The 15345-nt window shown below is 51.8% G+C and overlaps 1 protein-coding gene across 1 annotated transcript; it reads right to left on the reverse strand.

Annotated features, from left to right (window-relative positions):
- Window positions 1–1651: 1651 nt before the first annotated feature.
- Window positions 1652–15271, reverse strand: RBM38 (RNA binding motif protein 38). The gene is made up of 4 exons (XM_080558224.1): window positions 14912–15271; window positions 14329–14452; window positions 13658–13712; window positions 1652–3109 (listed from the first exon to the last, which is right to left on the reverse strand). The coding sequence occupies exons 1-4, from the start codon at window positions 15077–15079 to the stop codon at window positions 2809–2811; spliced, it is 648 nt and encodes a 215-aa protein (XP_080414350.1). The 5' UTR covers window positions 15080–15271; the 3' UTR covers window positions 1652–2808.
- Window positions 15272–15345: the final 74 nt, after the last annotated feature.

Below are 15345 nucleotides of genomic sequence, written 5' to 3' on the forward strand. Positions count from 1 at the left end.
TCTCAGTCAGGCTTTCGCCGGCAGGAAGCTGGCAGGTTGGCTGGGCCTGCTGGTCTGATGTGGTTGTTTCTCGAAATGAGCCCGGAGCAGGGCCGAGAGGGCTCCAGGATTCCCGCCCGGCCCTGGCGGGCTGCGTGGCGAGGGAGGGAAGGAGGGAGGGAGGCGTGCTGTGCTGCTTCTCAGCGCCACTGCTTGCCCTCGCTTTCTGGCAGTTTTGGCCACCTTTCAGGAAACCAGAGCCAGCTCGATGGAAACTCATCACTCTTTTCACTTTGAAACGCGCTGGGCGCTTTCTTTTCATCAACAAATGGCTCTGAGAGGCCTCGGTCTCCCTGCTGGCTGGGGGAGAAGCGGGTCCCAGGTGCAGACAGCGGCCACGGAGCCCAGCGGGACCTCGCTGCGGCGCGGGGACAAGGACACCGCGGGGCCGGGGTTGGTGCTCCCCAGCAGCTCCCAGCACGGCCACCAGCCCTAAATCCTCCCCTACCTCCTCCGAACCACCCGTGACAGGGAGAAAGAAGAATTGCTGAGCAATCCCCACCCCACAGGACTTCAAAGCCAGCGGCTGCTCAGGCCAGGCCCCTCTCCCGCCAGCCGGGCTGGATGCGGCTCGGCTCTTACTCCTTTGGCAGTCCCGCAGCCCTACACAGAAAGCAATTACTTAAAAAGGAAATAAATGTCACCCGCGTGGCTCCAAGTAAAACCCCGGGCAGGGCTAACAGAGCACCATCAGGCTCCGCATTCTCATGCAACACGAACCAGGGAGGAATGAGCTGTTTCCATTCATCTAGATGGGCTGTTTACTCTGAGGCCTACTGATGACGTTGGACATGCCCCCCGTGTGCCTCCAGCTCCGCCAGGGCAGTTGATCAGACACAGAACCGTGCTGCCTCTGCTTCCATCCCATGGCACCCTCTTCCCCCGTGCTGGCTTCAGGCATCATCCCCTGAGCGGTAACACAGGCTGGTGCCAAAGACAGAGACGTCTTGGCACCGATTCTGCCGTAACCTTTGCAGAGATGAAATAGATCACCGGCACGTTCAAATAGAATCGTTTTATTTACTTTTAAAAACAGATATTGGAAGTCAAAATCCGAAAATCAAATCTCTAAAGCAGGATGGTGAGGTAAAGTCACACGTGGCCACAGGAGCAATGCTCAGGGGGTGCGGGTGCCTGCAGCAGGCCCGGCGCTGCCCGCAGCCTGACCAGGCCCTGCCCGCCCTGAGGGAACCTCAGCGACCCTACGTTAACCGAGAGAGGGCTTGGGCAGACCTCCAAACGCTGGATGGACTCCGTTTTGGAAAAAAAATAAAATAAAACCTTCCTCTGAGCAAGTAACAGAAGTGAAAGGCTGCACGAGGTGCGGGCACTGCTGCATCAGGACGGCAGCACTTTACCCGCTCTGCTCCACGCAGGCTGGGTGCTAGCACCAGGGTCCGTGTGGCTCCAGCACGGTGCTCCAGGAGCTCAAAAGCCCCCAGTGCCAGAGCCACCGGTGACTCAGGAGATGCAGAGCCACCAACAGCGCGTGGGACATGTGTCCCAGCCCCCTGGCACGTTCATGGGCCAAGGCCAGCGCAGCTGCATCAGGTCGCTTTGCTACTCCCCCCTGCACTCCAGCCACGCAAACATGGTACCATACAGTATCCGATCCTTTTAAAAGTTAAAATAGTTTATTGCTGTTCTTTGTAGAAATGCACTTAACTTACATTGTCTTTTCTCTTCCTTTATTTGGCTGTTGCATTATAGGCATAAAAAGGTTCCGTTTACCCATTTGTTCAATGACTTAACACCTTTTTTCCTTTTGCTCCACTCATGATATTCCCCTAAGCTTTGCTGGCCAACAGCCCCAAATCTCCTTTACATAAATACTGTAAATGTCTCCATAGTTTGCAGCATTGTAACAAAAAAATCTACCAAAGTAGACAAAATGTTCGGTATTCTTGGTTGTTGTTTTTTTTGCATTTTAAAAATATACCTAAATTTGAGATAATCTTAACAGAGTAACAATTACAATAAGAAAATAGTACAGTGCGTTGACTAAAGGAATATTCTGCTGTCCTTCAAGCCAATATTCCCTTTTGCATGTTGAAGTGATTCAGCAATTACTTAGGAACTTTTACCTACATACAATAATTTAGTAAAATGAGAATTAAACAAGGCAGATACTTACTTACTACTATTCTTCTGTCTGCAATTCACAGCTCATGCGAATAAAATCGCAATAAATATTAAAAAATAGTTTTTCTTTTTCTTTTTTTCTGTAAGGCATCTCTGAGTATTACAAAGTTTTTGTACAACCAAAAAATAAGATTGCTTTTCTCCATGTTCTCCGAGTACCTCTGTACCTCAACAGTAAATAAGAAGATTGCAGGTTTGATGAGGAGGGAGGGCTGGCGGGGCAAACGGGCTGGGGGCTGGAAAGAAGACCATAGGCGATGGAAGCAGACTGTGATGTGTGCAAGAATCTGTAGTTTTCCTGTGAAACATTTCAGTCACTTTAAGAACATCTTCAAGACAATATCTGTCCAGATCCAAAAAAAACTTACCCAAAGTCCTTTTTCATGAGCACAGTCAGACTGCAAGGGTTTGGGTTTGCCCTTAACACTATAAATAGCTTAGGTATTGATATGCACCTAAATAAACGGGATAAAGGGTCAGGGTGATTTTTTTTTCCTTTTTTTTTTTTTGTTTATTTTGTGTTGTTTTTTATTTTTTTTAATTTTTTTGCTGTTGCTTTCGTTGTCCTAGTCGTTCTCCTTCCGTCGCAAAAGATTGTCCCAGGCGGCAGCGGCGCGGGCAGGGCGCTCACTGCATGCGGTCAGGCTGCAGCTGCTGGGGCTGGTACTGCACGAAGGCGGTGGCGGGCGCCGCCGGGTTGCTGGCGGTGAGGGGGGGCTGGACCGCGCCCGTGTAGCCGTATCCCACAAAGCTGGCGGCGGGGGAGGCAGCGTAGGGGTACTGGTCGTAGGCAGCTGTGGTGTACTGGGAATAGGCTTGGCTGGCGGCGGTGTAGTCGATGTAGGGAGACGTGATGGACTGCACGGGGGTAGGGATCACCACGCTGGGCTGAATGATAGCTTGGGGGTAAACATAGTGAGGCGTGAGTCTGTGGAGGCAACGGGAGAGGGTCAGCGAGGGGTCTGCAACCTCCAGAATATGTGCCCCCCTCCCGCCCCGAATTCACGTGCGCCGGCCGCAGGACGGTGCTGCCCCAGCGAGGGGTGCTGCTGGGGGTGGGAGGGGAGGCAGAACTCCCCTAGAGCCCGGGGTGGAAGCAGCACAAGGTGAAGCAGGGATGGAGAGGGTGGCCACATGCCCTGCTCTCCACTCCTCCGCTCCCCATGGTGCTCCCCCCGCGTCAGATATCTGCTGCTACCCAGGCTGCCGGACCCCAGAACCCCTCCCCAGGTGACCACAGCACACAGACACCGCTCACCATCCCGTTCCACCCCTGGTGTGCCCGGCCTGTCCCCACCGGCCTCCAGCTCCACGCTTCCCCCTCCCCGTCCCAGCCGCTCCTCCCCACGTCCCGTTGCCGGGAACAGGGGAGGGCCTTCCCCGCTGTTATCAGTCACCACACATTGGGGCTGGTGTTTCCATAACACGGGATGTTTAGGGCAATGCTACAGGGTGTTTGTTGTAAAACACGAGGTATTAGTTCTGGCTTTCTTTCCCCCAGTAAGGCTCAAGCATCCCAGCTCTTGCGGCCGGTGCCTCCAGCGCTGCCTTTCTGCACCTGCCCCAGGGGTGCTGCTAAGAGGAACCAAACCACGCCACTGGGGATTAAAATTGAAGCATCCTGAGGTTGATTAAGGTCAGATCGCCCACTTATTGATAGGAAATGCTAACTTTTCTTTTTTAAACAGCAAAATGGAAGGGTGTGTTTTCCAAAGGGCCCAGGGGAATTCAGGCCTGAAGTTAAGAGCAAGAGCTGCAGGTTCAGGTCTGCCCACCCAAACTGCCACGGTCCGTGGCCCAGACAGGAGGGGTGAGCGCTGGTGCAGCTCCAGGGCATGCACACAGCGGCTGCCCTGCACCGGGAGCTCCGTGGTGCGGGGCCCTGACCGCCCTGGGGCTTGCAGAGGCGGTGGCTGGCAACCACTGAAGGGCAGAGCCACAGGCACCAAAAGCGCCTGCTGTGGGCATGGGCTCTCCGGCCGGCTGCTTGCCCAACTGCAGTAACCAAAAGCCATCCTCCAGAGAGCCCCCAAACCCCCTTATTTTGGTGAACAAAAAGCCAAGGTGAAACTCCGCACGGTGCTTATGCAGATTCAAACATTTTGGGGATTTTTGTGTGGATGCGTGCGACAGCACATTTCCAAACACGACCACTTTTAAAAGCCTCCCACAGGCTTTTCACAAGCCGCAGGCTTGTACGTGCCTGAAGTGCTTCGCGGAGCGGAGCTCAGCTGCTCGGGGAAGGATCCGCTGCCCACTCGCCCATCTGATCCCCGTCAGGAGCACGAGAGGATGCGCAGCGCTGCCTGGCCGCGGGAAGACCCAGCCAGGAGCTGGAAGCTTCTCCTGGACCCGTCACTGACCTCCCTCGTCCTGCCCAAGTGCCTGCCCCACATATCTCAGCCAGTACCCGCAGCATCCTAGGGCACACCTGGGGCTGCTGCCCCTGTCCAGCAGCTGTGGGGCTGTTCCCATTTGCCCCCCGCCCAGCACTGGATGCTAGATTTAACCTGCTCTTTGGGCAGGAGAAAGGCTTCCCGTGAACCAGCGTGCATCTGAACTGGGTTTTCTCTTGTTTTCCTACTCACACTTTTTTTTTTTTTAAGGCAATTTGCATTATGAGAGAATGACTGCTATCCTCCCCCCTCACAGCAACTCTGCCTCTGAAATCAGCATCCTCGGATGAAACGAGGCTGCCCAGAGGAGCAGCACCATGGAGGGGGCAGGATGGATGGCACGCACAAATATTAATTTTAAGGCCACCTCCAGAGGCCAGAGCCGCCCCGGCGCAGCGCACAGGGAGGGAGCTCACAGCCCTTCAGTCCATAAATACACAGCACCCGATATCACCCTGTGACTAACAGGAACGAAATGAGGGGACAGAAATTCACTGAATCATTTTTGTCGTAGCTCTGATCCAAGTTAAGGCCGGCGTGGCTGAATCAGAACAAGAGCTCACGCCCAGGCTCCGACCTCGGGCGCAGCGTCTCGCGCCGGGCCGCAGCAGCAGGGGCCTCAGCCCAGGAGCTGGGCACAGCCCGACCCCACGCTCCCTGCGCTCCGTCATCGAGCCCTCGGCTGCGAAACGAGCAGTGCTACTGCGGAGGCTGGGCTGACAGCCTCACGGGAGCACAGCCTGAGCATCACCCTGCGGGAGCGTGCACCCAGGGACCCTGCACATCGGTTCTGATCTTCTGCGTATGGGTCCCCCACTGTAGTCTGCATGACTTGCTCCGAAAAGACAGCAAGTCCACTTTTTTTGTCAGGGAGGAAAAATGCCATCGCTTCGATGCCTCTCTGAATAGAAAACACCATTAACTAAGAAGACAGTAAGTATTCTTGCACTGTTTCCAGAAAACCCCCCAGCCCGATGCACGCACAGGCACATGTCTCACACCACCATTTGCCACACTGAAAACACGCTGCAACTCCAGAAGCTGCTCCTGTGTAAAAGCGGAGGCTCTTCTGCTCCGTGGGCTGTTGGTGTTTAGCTAGACATTGCACTCGGGATATGACGCGGTTTGGACTTCTGGATTCAGTGGCCAGATGGCAACTCATTTATCGACCAAGACAAAACACGCAGCCCAAGGTAAGGTCGCTGATTACTTGCAGCTACCGAGAAAACAGAAGCAGCGCGGTACGATGAAGTTACTGCTGGCTATGTTTAGCATCCACAGAAGGTCTTGAAATACTTTCTCCTCCTTCACTATTTCTGAAGATCTTTCAGAAAAAAAAAAAAAAAAAGCTCTTTTCGAGTGCTGTCTTTTTCGAAAAAATCAGCAAGCTCTAATCTGAATTTCTACAGAATGAGTCACATCTGTTTTGAGATGCCTTCCCTCCCTCCCTGCAGTCCTCCTCCGGCTCCCACAGCGGGCCCTGCAAGCCAGAAGAGAACTTCACCTCCATACACAACGTGATTAGAAAACGGCCCCCAGCCATGGCAGGAGCTGGTTCTGCTGCGGTGGGGGACAACTGGAGCCCTCGGACAAGAGGGACACGGCACCACGCAAACACTCGGGAAACGAGGAGGGGCACAGGGCTCTTGGCAGCCTCACAGAGATCAGCACACAAATGCCACCAGCACGACCAGCCTTTTATTCCCTGAAGAATAAAAGAAACAGAGCCCTTTGTGTCTGCCAACGAAGGCACAAACTGCAGCGTTTGACCCCAGGAATTTGGCCTCCGTTTCCACCAGCACTGACCCGTCAGCTGCTGCAGGGACACCCACATGGCCACCACACGTGACGGCAGGACAGACGGATGTGTCGGAGCCCTCCGGACACACGGCACCAGCCAAGATGCCACGGGAGGCGATGCCGGGCTTCGTCTGGTGGGTGGTACGGTACTGCAGGGTGAGCCGAGCACAGCCACAGCTGCGCACGACAGCAACACAAAAACCGCCTGTGGTGAAGTGACACCTCCAACCGCAGCCGGGGTGACGGGTTTGCAGAGAGGTATTCTGAAGCGGGGTCAGGAGTGTAAGTGCCTCAGACAGAAGTTGCTCTGGGAAATACCCCAGCACCGCCACGGTGAGCAGCAGCACCCCAGGAGCTCTACGCTTCCATTACCAGTGCTGCAACTCCACCTCGGTGTCAGTGATGTGCAGACACAGCCGCATCCTGCCACAGCTCGTGCCCCAGGAACATCATTCCCGAAGGACAACCCCAAGCCCTCGAGGAGCTGCCTGGGCACTTCAAGCCTGGGTGGAGCGTGGGCGGTTGGGCAATGCCTACAGCCACAACGGCAGGCTGTAGAGACAAGAGAAACTCAAGTCCTGGTCTCAAATCCAAGCACGATGCAGTGGCCAGGTCAGGCCGTGTCTGCCAACAAGGACTCCTGCTCGGAGGGGCCCCTGCGGCGTTTATTCACCAACGTGTGAATAAACACAGTGCGGTGCACACCAGGGCATTCATTCTGCGCCGACCAGTCCACAATCCATCAGCAGTTACTGACGGGGGCTGGGCTTCATCCACTGACATGACAAACCTCTGAATCCTGAAATGTCCCTATTAAAGCTGATTAAAGCATGCATTGAAATGTCAATGGGTTCTGCCTCATCAGCCAGCTACCTCAGCCAGCTTGAAAAAGGACAAGGATGAACCCTGCAGCTCTGTGGTCCAGTATTTATGCTCGCCTACTATATTATGACACAAACACAAAATTACATCAAAAAAAAAAAACCAAACACAAATTTCTGCTCATCTTGTAACTAATTTGCCTGTCTGTCTTCTGCTCTTCCTCCTCTTGCCCTTTGGGAAGATTTACACAGCAGTCCGGGCAAGCAGGTACGTGGTACACGACTGGGTTTCCTGCTTCCCTGCTGGGCCAAGGACTTCAATATACGGGGGGACAATGACCAAGGAACAACCTGCCATGACAGCTTGTCCCAGGTTGGAGTCAGTACAAGAGAAAACATGGGTATGTAAGAGGATTCAACGGTAACTTCTACCAGTTGCTGAGCCTACAAAAATCATTGCCTGAGAAATACAAATGCCAACTTAGAGTACACGAGCTATCCATGATTTCAATCTAATTTCATTTTGGCAGGAGAGAAAAAACGTAGGGAACAGGAAGCACTGCGGTAGCTGCGAATCTAACGCAGCCCAGCAATGCCATCGCTTCGCAGTGTGAGCATAGCTCGACTTCATGACGCAACAAACTAATGGAGGTGGATCCCACAGAAACAAATAAAAGGAAATGCCACCTACACCTTCCCCCAAGAAGCACAGCCAGTGTAGAGGTGCGGAAAAGAAAAAAAAAAAAAAAAGGTTGCCTATCAAAGATGAGAGTGCATCTCCTCAAAGATCTAAACTTTTTTAATTCAACCAAGAGCCTGAGATCAACATCCTGAACTGGCCACCAGTTATCCAGGCTCAACAATTTACAGCTTTATCCTCTGCTTCTTGCTCCCCCACACCCAAAGGGGAAAAAAAAAAAAGCAAATAAAATAATAATAATCCCAAACAAAGGCATGTTGGGCCAGACCAAAAATAGGCTGGAGAAGCATGCTGAAAAACGCTCAGGTAGCAGAGCTGGAGATAACATCTGCCTGAAACAAGAGCCATCTGGCACCAAGGAAAAAGCCACATGGAAGTTTACCCGCAACTAGTCAGCTATCCAGAGAGGTAAAAAGCCCTCCCCTTTCCAGTTATCAGCACAGCCAAAACAGACATGGACTGCCAGACAAAACGGAAAGTGTCTCACACCGATACACCGCAGCAGCCTGAGTCCTTCAGCATCCACGTGAGAATCCCAGGAGGACGCTAGATTCATCCTGCCCATGCAGGAGGAAAACAAGAGGCTTTCAGAGATTAATTCCCAGGAATTTCACCTTTAACTAAGCTTCCCCATTTCCTTCTGCAATTTGGAGGAAACCAAAGGCTGCAGAAACACCTTTAAAAACTTCCCAAGTACCTGACAAGTTTTGGTATAACACATGCATAAAGTTGTCTACTTTTATCTGACTCAATTTTTTTAACAGACTTTTTCTTTACACATGATTCCTTCCACTGATTTTTAATTAAAATCATCAATACATCTGATTCACCAAAAACTATTTCTTGGATATATGAGGTATTTTGAAGCAGAATGCTTTAACCACGGAAGAATAGTGAAATAGGTTTTATCAGGAACGGATTACTGATAAAATAAGTGGTTTCTCAGCCAAGAAAGAAATTCAATTTTAAGAATTTCAGGGATCTCTACTGCCAGCCATGCCTCTGCTGATCTAGAGGACCCGAGGCACCCCTCTCCACACCTTCCATCCAGCAAAGCAGGAGCAGCCAGCGGTGCGTGCCAGTGGCACGGGAGAGCTGACACGCACAGGGAAAGGGCAGGGGCAGCGTGGTACCGTCTGCAGGATGGAGAGACTGAGAAACAGGATACTCGGTTTTAACTCTGAGAGTCCAAGACTTTTCATCTTTTGCAATCATAGAGTATATTTAGCTCTGGTATGTAGCCTGCTCCCATCTGCGGGGAACAAGTTCTTCACGTAAGTCATATTTAGAAGTGACCCAGTGTCCTTGCCACCGAATTATCAGCACAACTGTCTAAGTTCCCTCTCTGGTGTCCCCAGCTCAGAGGCAGGCTGGTCAGAGCTGCGTTTATCATTCAAATTACTGGGCATGTGTTTAATACTACCAAAGTTAGGGACCAGCGTGCCAGCAGCTGCACAAAAGAAAGACGAGATCAAGTACAGGCTGGACTGCTCTGAAAATTCAGGCGCGTGCACGGATCTGCCGTACTAGGAGTAAAGCGGCACCAGAACGGGAGCACCTTACATCTGCTGCTCCCCGGCTCCCTGCAGCCAGGGGAAAGGACCTGGGTCGCTGCTCTGCAGAGGGCAAAGAGCAAATCCACTGATGCCTGTGGAAGCACACAGAGGAGAAGGCACTTCTCCCCGTGATTTCCTTTTACGTTGTTCTATAGGATGATACAAGACGTGGGACGCGAGCAAACTGTACCCAGAACAACAGTACCAAGCCCTCGGGTGCAATACCAGCGCTTGCAACCTCGAAGTAAATGTCCAAGAAAAACTGCAAAGCCGTTGGATCTGTTTATAAATACACGTCTATTCTTAAAAACTAAAAAGCTCTCTCTGACTGGCAAGCGTTCAGTCTGAATAGCAGCGAGCATGCCTGAGAACTAGCAGCTGAAGCCATTTGGAAAATGGATTTGAATGTTACTTAGGAAATCCCCCCCCGAAAGCTTTCATGTTATTGGCACACGACAAACAACAGGTGCCGGGTGAGCCATCCCCATGGGAGCCGCTTGTGACCGGCGGAGCAGCCCGGGGTCCTGCAGCAAGCCAGCTTTTTGATAAGTGGTGAAATAGGAAGTCGGAGCACGGGGGATGCCAGCTGACAGAGACCGAGCAGAGCAAGGACAGCATGCGCCTTTCTATAAGCATAACCACAGAAACGATGAAAGTTTGTTTCCTTTTATTTTTAACCCAATAGAGAAGTTTTAAGGATAAACAGCTGCAAGGGAGGGTGGGCTGACACAAAGAGGGACTTTCTTCACTTCCTAGCTGCAGCACCATCGGTACATGAAATGTTAAACTCAGAGAGATTTAACCATTTCCAGTGCTGCCTGACACCAAACACAGGCTGAAATAAGCAGCTACAGGACGGGAGGTGGGGTCTCAGGAGCAACGACAGCCCATGTGCAGATATGGAAAGAGCTGGATCCTGCTGCAAGAACAGTGATATGTTTCCAAGAGCTCAGTCACTTACTCAGCCACTGGTAGATCTCCCACACAGATAGCTCCTTCGCTGAGGCACGGCCACAGGAATGCATCTGCCATGCACTGCCTGCATCCAGAGCTGAAAGCACGGCTGGGGAGAGAAGAATCAGGGAATCCCCCATTCCCTGCCTGAGCTCATGCCTGCTTTGGGTGCCAGGGGCTCAGAAGAGAGGACCACGAGGGGGGCGCAAAGCAGCTCCGCGGCACCACCGCGTACTCCTGGCCAAGTGGTCTACATAGGTGCTCCTCGCAGCTTGCAAGAAGTTTGATGTTTCTCCAAACTTCTTTAAAGGGACACTGCTGCAGTAAGAGACAGCTCCATTTGCAGAGTCTCTCCCTCCTCTAGTCTCATAAATACAACGCCATGCCAGTCAGCAACTGCAGGCAAATGCTGTGGCATTCCCACCTGCCTCCAAGCAAAGCGCAACCTGTAAGCTACAGACTGAGCCCCCAGGCCTGATGTTGCTTCCCTAAACCCAGAAGCCAGATCTCCGAGTCACCCTGACACAGACACATCCTTCGCCTTGCATTACTGTTAAGATCTCCGGTTACGACAGCCTAGAGACTGCTTTTCAAAACAGGATTTACTACCGACTCCGTGCTGTCTGCCGTGCATGTGCCTCCCCTGCCAGGACAGCAGGAGGAAGGAGAGAGGCTCTTCAAGGTTTCTCTTTCTGTTCCGCATACCCCAGGCAATATTTACAGCTGCATTTGGGTCCCTGGGGCTGGGGGGAAGCCTTCAGTTTATAAATAATCTTCACTAATGTTTGGGTAATTTTCATAGTTTCCATTCACTTTAAGTTTCACCAAAACTTGCATTTTGTGGCTTTGTAGCTCAAATGTGACTGGCTGGTCTTCTCTTCCTTAACTGCCTAGCAGTTCGCAGGTTGTTCATTCATTCCTTCCTTGCCAAGTCCCGCTTGCACACCTAGCACCCCGTGCCCCATAACAATGGTCTTTCAGAAACTGCGTGCCAGTGCCTGGATGCAAATGCTTTGCAGAGAGAGAAACTGCGGGAGGGAGAGCCCTGCGACGTCTTACGTGTGGCAACGCAGACAAGCCAGAGACCTTTATTTGGGGAAGCTCAGGATCCGCCCCACAAGGTGCGCAGCAAATGGGCAACAGCAGGTTGGTCACGCTTCCCAGGTCAGACAGACCCTGATGAACTCCTCATCTACCCTCAAATCCCCCAGAGGGCAAAGGAAATTGTGGCTTCAAGGGAATGCAAGAGCAGAGCCTGGCACGCTCTTACTTCTGCTGGTCTCCTGACAAGACAAAGAGGGAACCGGCAGCCAAGCTCCGCTGCTTGACTGAGCACCTGATGCTTTGCTCAGAAGCCACAGAGCAGCCCCAGCCACGGTGCTCAGTTGAACGGCTCCACGTTTTGCCAAACCCACATTTCTAGTGATCCTGCTCCAGCAATGTCTGAATGCAATGAAATTCGTGTTTACCGATGCTTGCAAATAATGATATATAATCCGCTCCCTCCAGTCTCCTGGTTCCTGTCTCTTGGCAACTGATAAATAATTTACAGTGCTCTCTGCTGTATGTGCTCACTGCAGCTCTGCTGGTTTAATGACGGAACCAATGCCGGAGAACTGGAACAGTAACTGTCTAGATCACGAGGAACACCTAGTCAGTTGATCCCACACTCCTCTGTACATGAAACTAAGAGCAAACTGTTCAAAAAGAAAACCCACGTTTTTCACAGCTGCAGAGCTGTGGCTGCTGGGTAGGAACAGCACATGCGGGAAGAGCAGATTATCTGCAAGGGGAGCTGGCGCGAGCTGACGCTCCTGCCAGAACTAGGGCTTTAACACGCTTCACCATTTTGCTCTTTTCTGTTGGCACGCATGGTAAACCTCGTAACATGCTGGGTTTTATCATCAACTTCTATTGTGTGCTCTTGTGCGATTTGGAAAGCCTCTGGTGTTTGCATCTCGGAGATGCTGCCTGCCTCTGAGGCTAAGAAAGCTGCTGTAGCTCCCATGCGAGGAGAGCTGTTGAAGAGCAGCAGCTTGTCTACCTGGACTATTGTGGCTCTTGCACCAAAAAACCCTCCTCGTTTCGTGACAGATGCTCTTCAAGTCTTTCCAACAGAGCCGTAACCACTTAGGAAAACTGGCATGTTTGAACCATACACAGCGCACATACACTGGGTGTGCACTATTGTGGCAACACAGTCTCTTACATCCATAAACTCATTGGAATGAGATTACCCAGGCAGTTGGCAGAGGAGCGAAAGTTTCTGTTTTGTTGTTAGCTGCTCCCCCCACCCGCCCCCAAAAAAAAGAAAGAAAAGAAAAGAAAATGCTATGAACAGAGAACAGGGAATGGATGAAATATTTCTGTTGACAAAGGCCAAGATCCCATCTATTTATATTAGTCACATAAAAACCACAACAGAGCAGTTCTCAAAAGCTTTAAAAAATGCACCTACTTTCTTAATGCTCTTAGAAAATAATAATAAAAAACCCTATCAATATTCACTTTCTGAAATGGTGTAAAAAAAAGAACTGCATCAATCATTAAACAGTTAAATGAAGGCAGTATGACAGTCACTATTGTTCTCGTGAAGCACACTTGTCTTTTCCCGAGCAGCTGCCAGATCCTATTAGATGTATAAAAAGAGGACTTTTCTAACCGAGTAGGGATGGTATAAGCTATTGAAAACGGCAGACAAAAGCCCACTTTTGCAGACTATTCAAGCCTTGTATAACATCTGTCCAAAATCAATTTTTGACCTAATGTTATTTTCATTAAGTAACAGACTTTGTTTCCAATGCAATTTGTTTTCTAGGATAAAACTGTACCCTAAGCATTATTATGTGGGAAACGGCAGAGAGGAAGCAGAAGATCTTATTTGAGAAACATGAGAACAGAATTTGCTTAATTGTTTTGACACCTTAAGTACTGCAATAGAGAAACTATTTTCCATTTATTTGAATTCTTGTGAATTCTTGTAGCTGGCAAAGAAGAGGGCAATGCAGTGGGCTTATTATGGCTAAGATTTACTGAGGATAAAGGAGGATCTTTGGGAATTATATGAAAGCTGACAAATGCACAGAACTTCTGAAGTCTTCACCAGAAATAAAGTACTCCACACATCAACAACAGCTGTTGAAACTGTCCACTCCTTACAGCTAAGGCTTTTTCATGCATTTTAAATAATGAGGAAGTTGATTCATGAATTTGATTTCAAACTGACTGTTAAGAAACGTGTCCACTTACCCAAAGGGTCTCTGAATAAAGGCTGGATGTAGCTGCTGCACACCTATGGTAAAACCTAAAAAAAAAAGGGTTCAGAAAAAAAATGTTAATGAATGGCATCCACCATACCATTCAACTCACAATATACACACGTAACTACACCTCGGACCACACGTACATCCATTGCATCTGCTATGCATGTGAGCAAATTTAGAGTCCCATTTAGAAGCAAGTTAATTTTAATATGCATATGTGATATGCACAAAGGCCAGATGGGAGTTCAGATTAAAGAACAGTGCTCAAGTGCTGTTATCAGAACAGACAATGGGGATAATACCTTACTTTACACCGGGTACCGTGTGTAAAATTAAACCAAAGGGCAGAATGACGGAATGGATCTTAGCGCTAATACTGATGTAACAATGAAAGAGGAGAGCAGGAAATCAGATCAGCCGTGGAAGGAAACAGCTTTAACTCAGCTATACGAACTTTGGTGTATAACGCTAGCATAAGAGGGACGGGTAAGAAGATAGGGAAAAGAGCTAACTGGATGACAGCGTCCTCAGTCGATGAGCAAAACGAGGGGGGATAAGCACGCATCATCTGATCAGATGAACCCAGCCTGAGTAACTCGTTTCCTCGCCTTACAAGTTATTCTAATAGCGAGAGATGGGATCTCCCGGATGCCTCACCAGTTTGAATACTCCTTGGTTTTGCTCCCAAATACGCCAGGTTCACATTTGCTTTCCTGCCATCGATGATGGGGTTGGGGTCTTTGCAGGCTCTTTCAGCTGCAGCTCTGTCTGCCATGGTCACCTGGAAGGAAGCACAGCTTCGTCTGTGGCAACGGCGCTGGGCGAAGGCTCCGGCAGCAGCGGGCACCAAGCCGGGTTGTTTACTTTACTCATCTATTTTGACCCGGGAGCCAAACGCCGCTTCTCCAAACCACCCTTACACAGCCAGACGGGGGGGAGCTGGCAGAAAAGCAGCTCCCCACGGCCGAGCTGCCCGGCGGGGGCTTTCACCAGCGGCCTCCCCTCTGCTCCCCGGACTCCTCCAAGTTGGCAGAGCCGGTCCCAAACCTCCCGACGGCGGAGGCTGGGACCAGGCAGGCAGCACCGGGGGGGCTCGGGGCAGGGAGGTGCGGGGGTCCCGGCCCCCCCCCCCAGCTTTGTGCGGGCACTGCCACCCCTGCGAGGGCTCTGCCACCCCCGGCCTCCCCTCCTGCCTCCCCCGGTCCGGGCAGCGCGGCGGCGGCCGGGGCGCGGCACTTACGAAGCCGTATCCCCGGGATTTGCCCGTCTGCCGGTCGGTGATCACCACCGCCTCCTCGATGTCCCCGAAGACCTCGAAGTACTTCCTGAGGGAGGAGTCCGTGGTGTGGTAGGGCAGCCCCCCGACGAAGATCTTGGTGAACGTGGTGTCCTTCTGCACGGTGTGCATGGTGCCCGGCGGCGACAAACACCCCCCCCCCCCCCCGGGACCCCCACCCGGGGCCCCCCCGCTCTCCCCGGAGCGGTGACGGGGAGCTGCGGCGGCGGCGGCGGCGGCCTCCCGGGGCCCTAGAGCGGGCTCATGGCCGCGCTTTGTCCCGTCAGCGCGGGCGGCGCCGCGCCCTCCCGCCGGTACCGGGCAGTAGCGGCCGCCCGCCGCCGCCGCCGCCTTTGTAGGGCCGCGCCCGCCCCGCCCCGGCCCGCCCCGCCGCGCAG

The sequence above is a fragment of the Anser brachyrhynchus genome (genome assembly GCF_964034855.1).
Source record: "Anser brachyrhynchus genome assembly, chromosome: 16".
NCBI classification, from domain to species: domain Eukaryota; kingdom Metazoa; phylum Chordata; class Aves; order Anseriformes; family Anatidae; genus Anser; species Anser brachyrhynchus.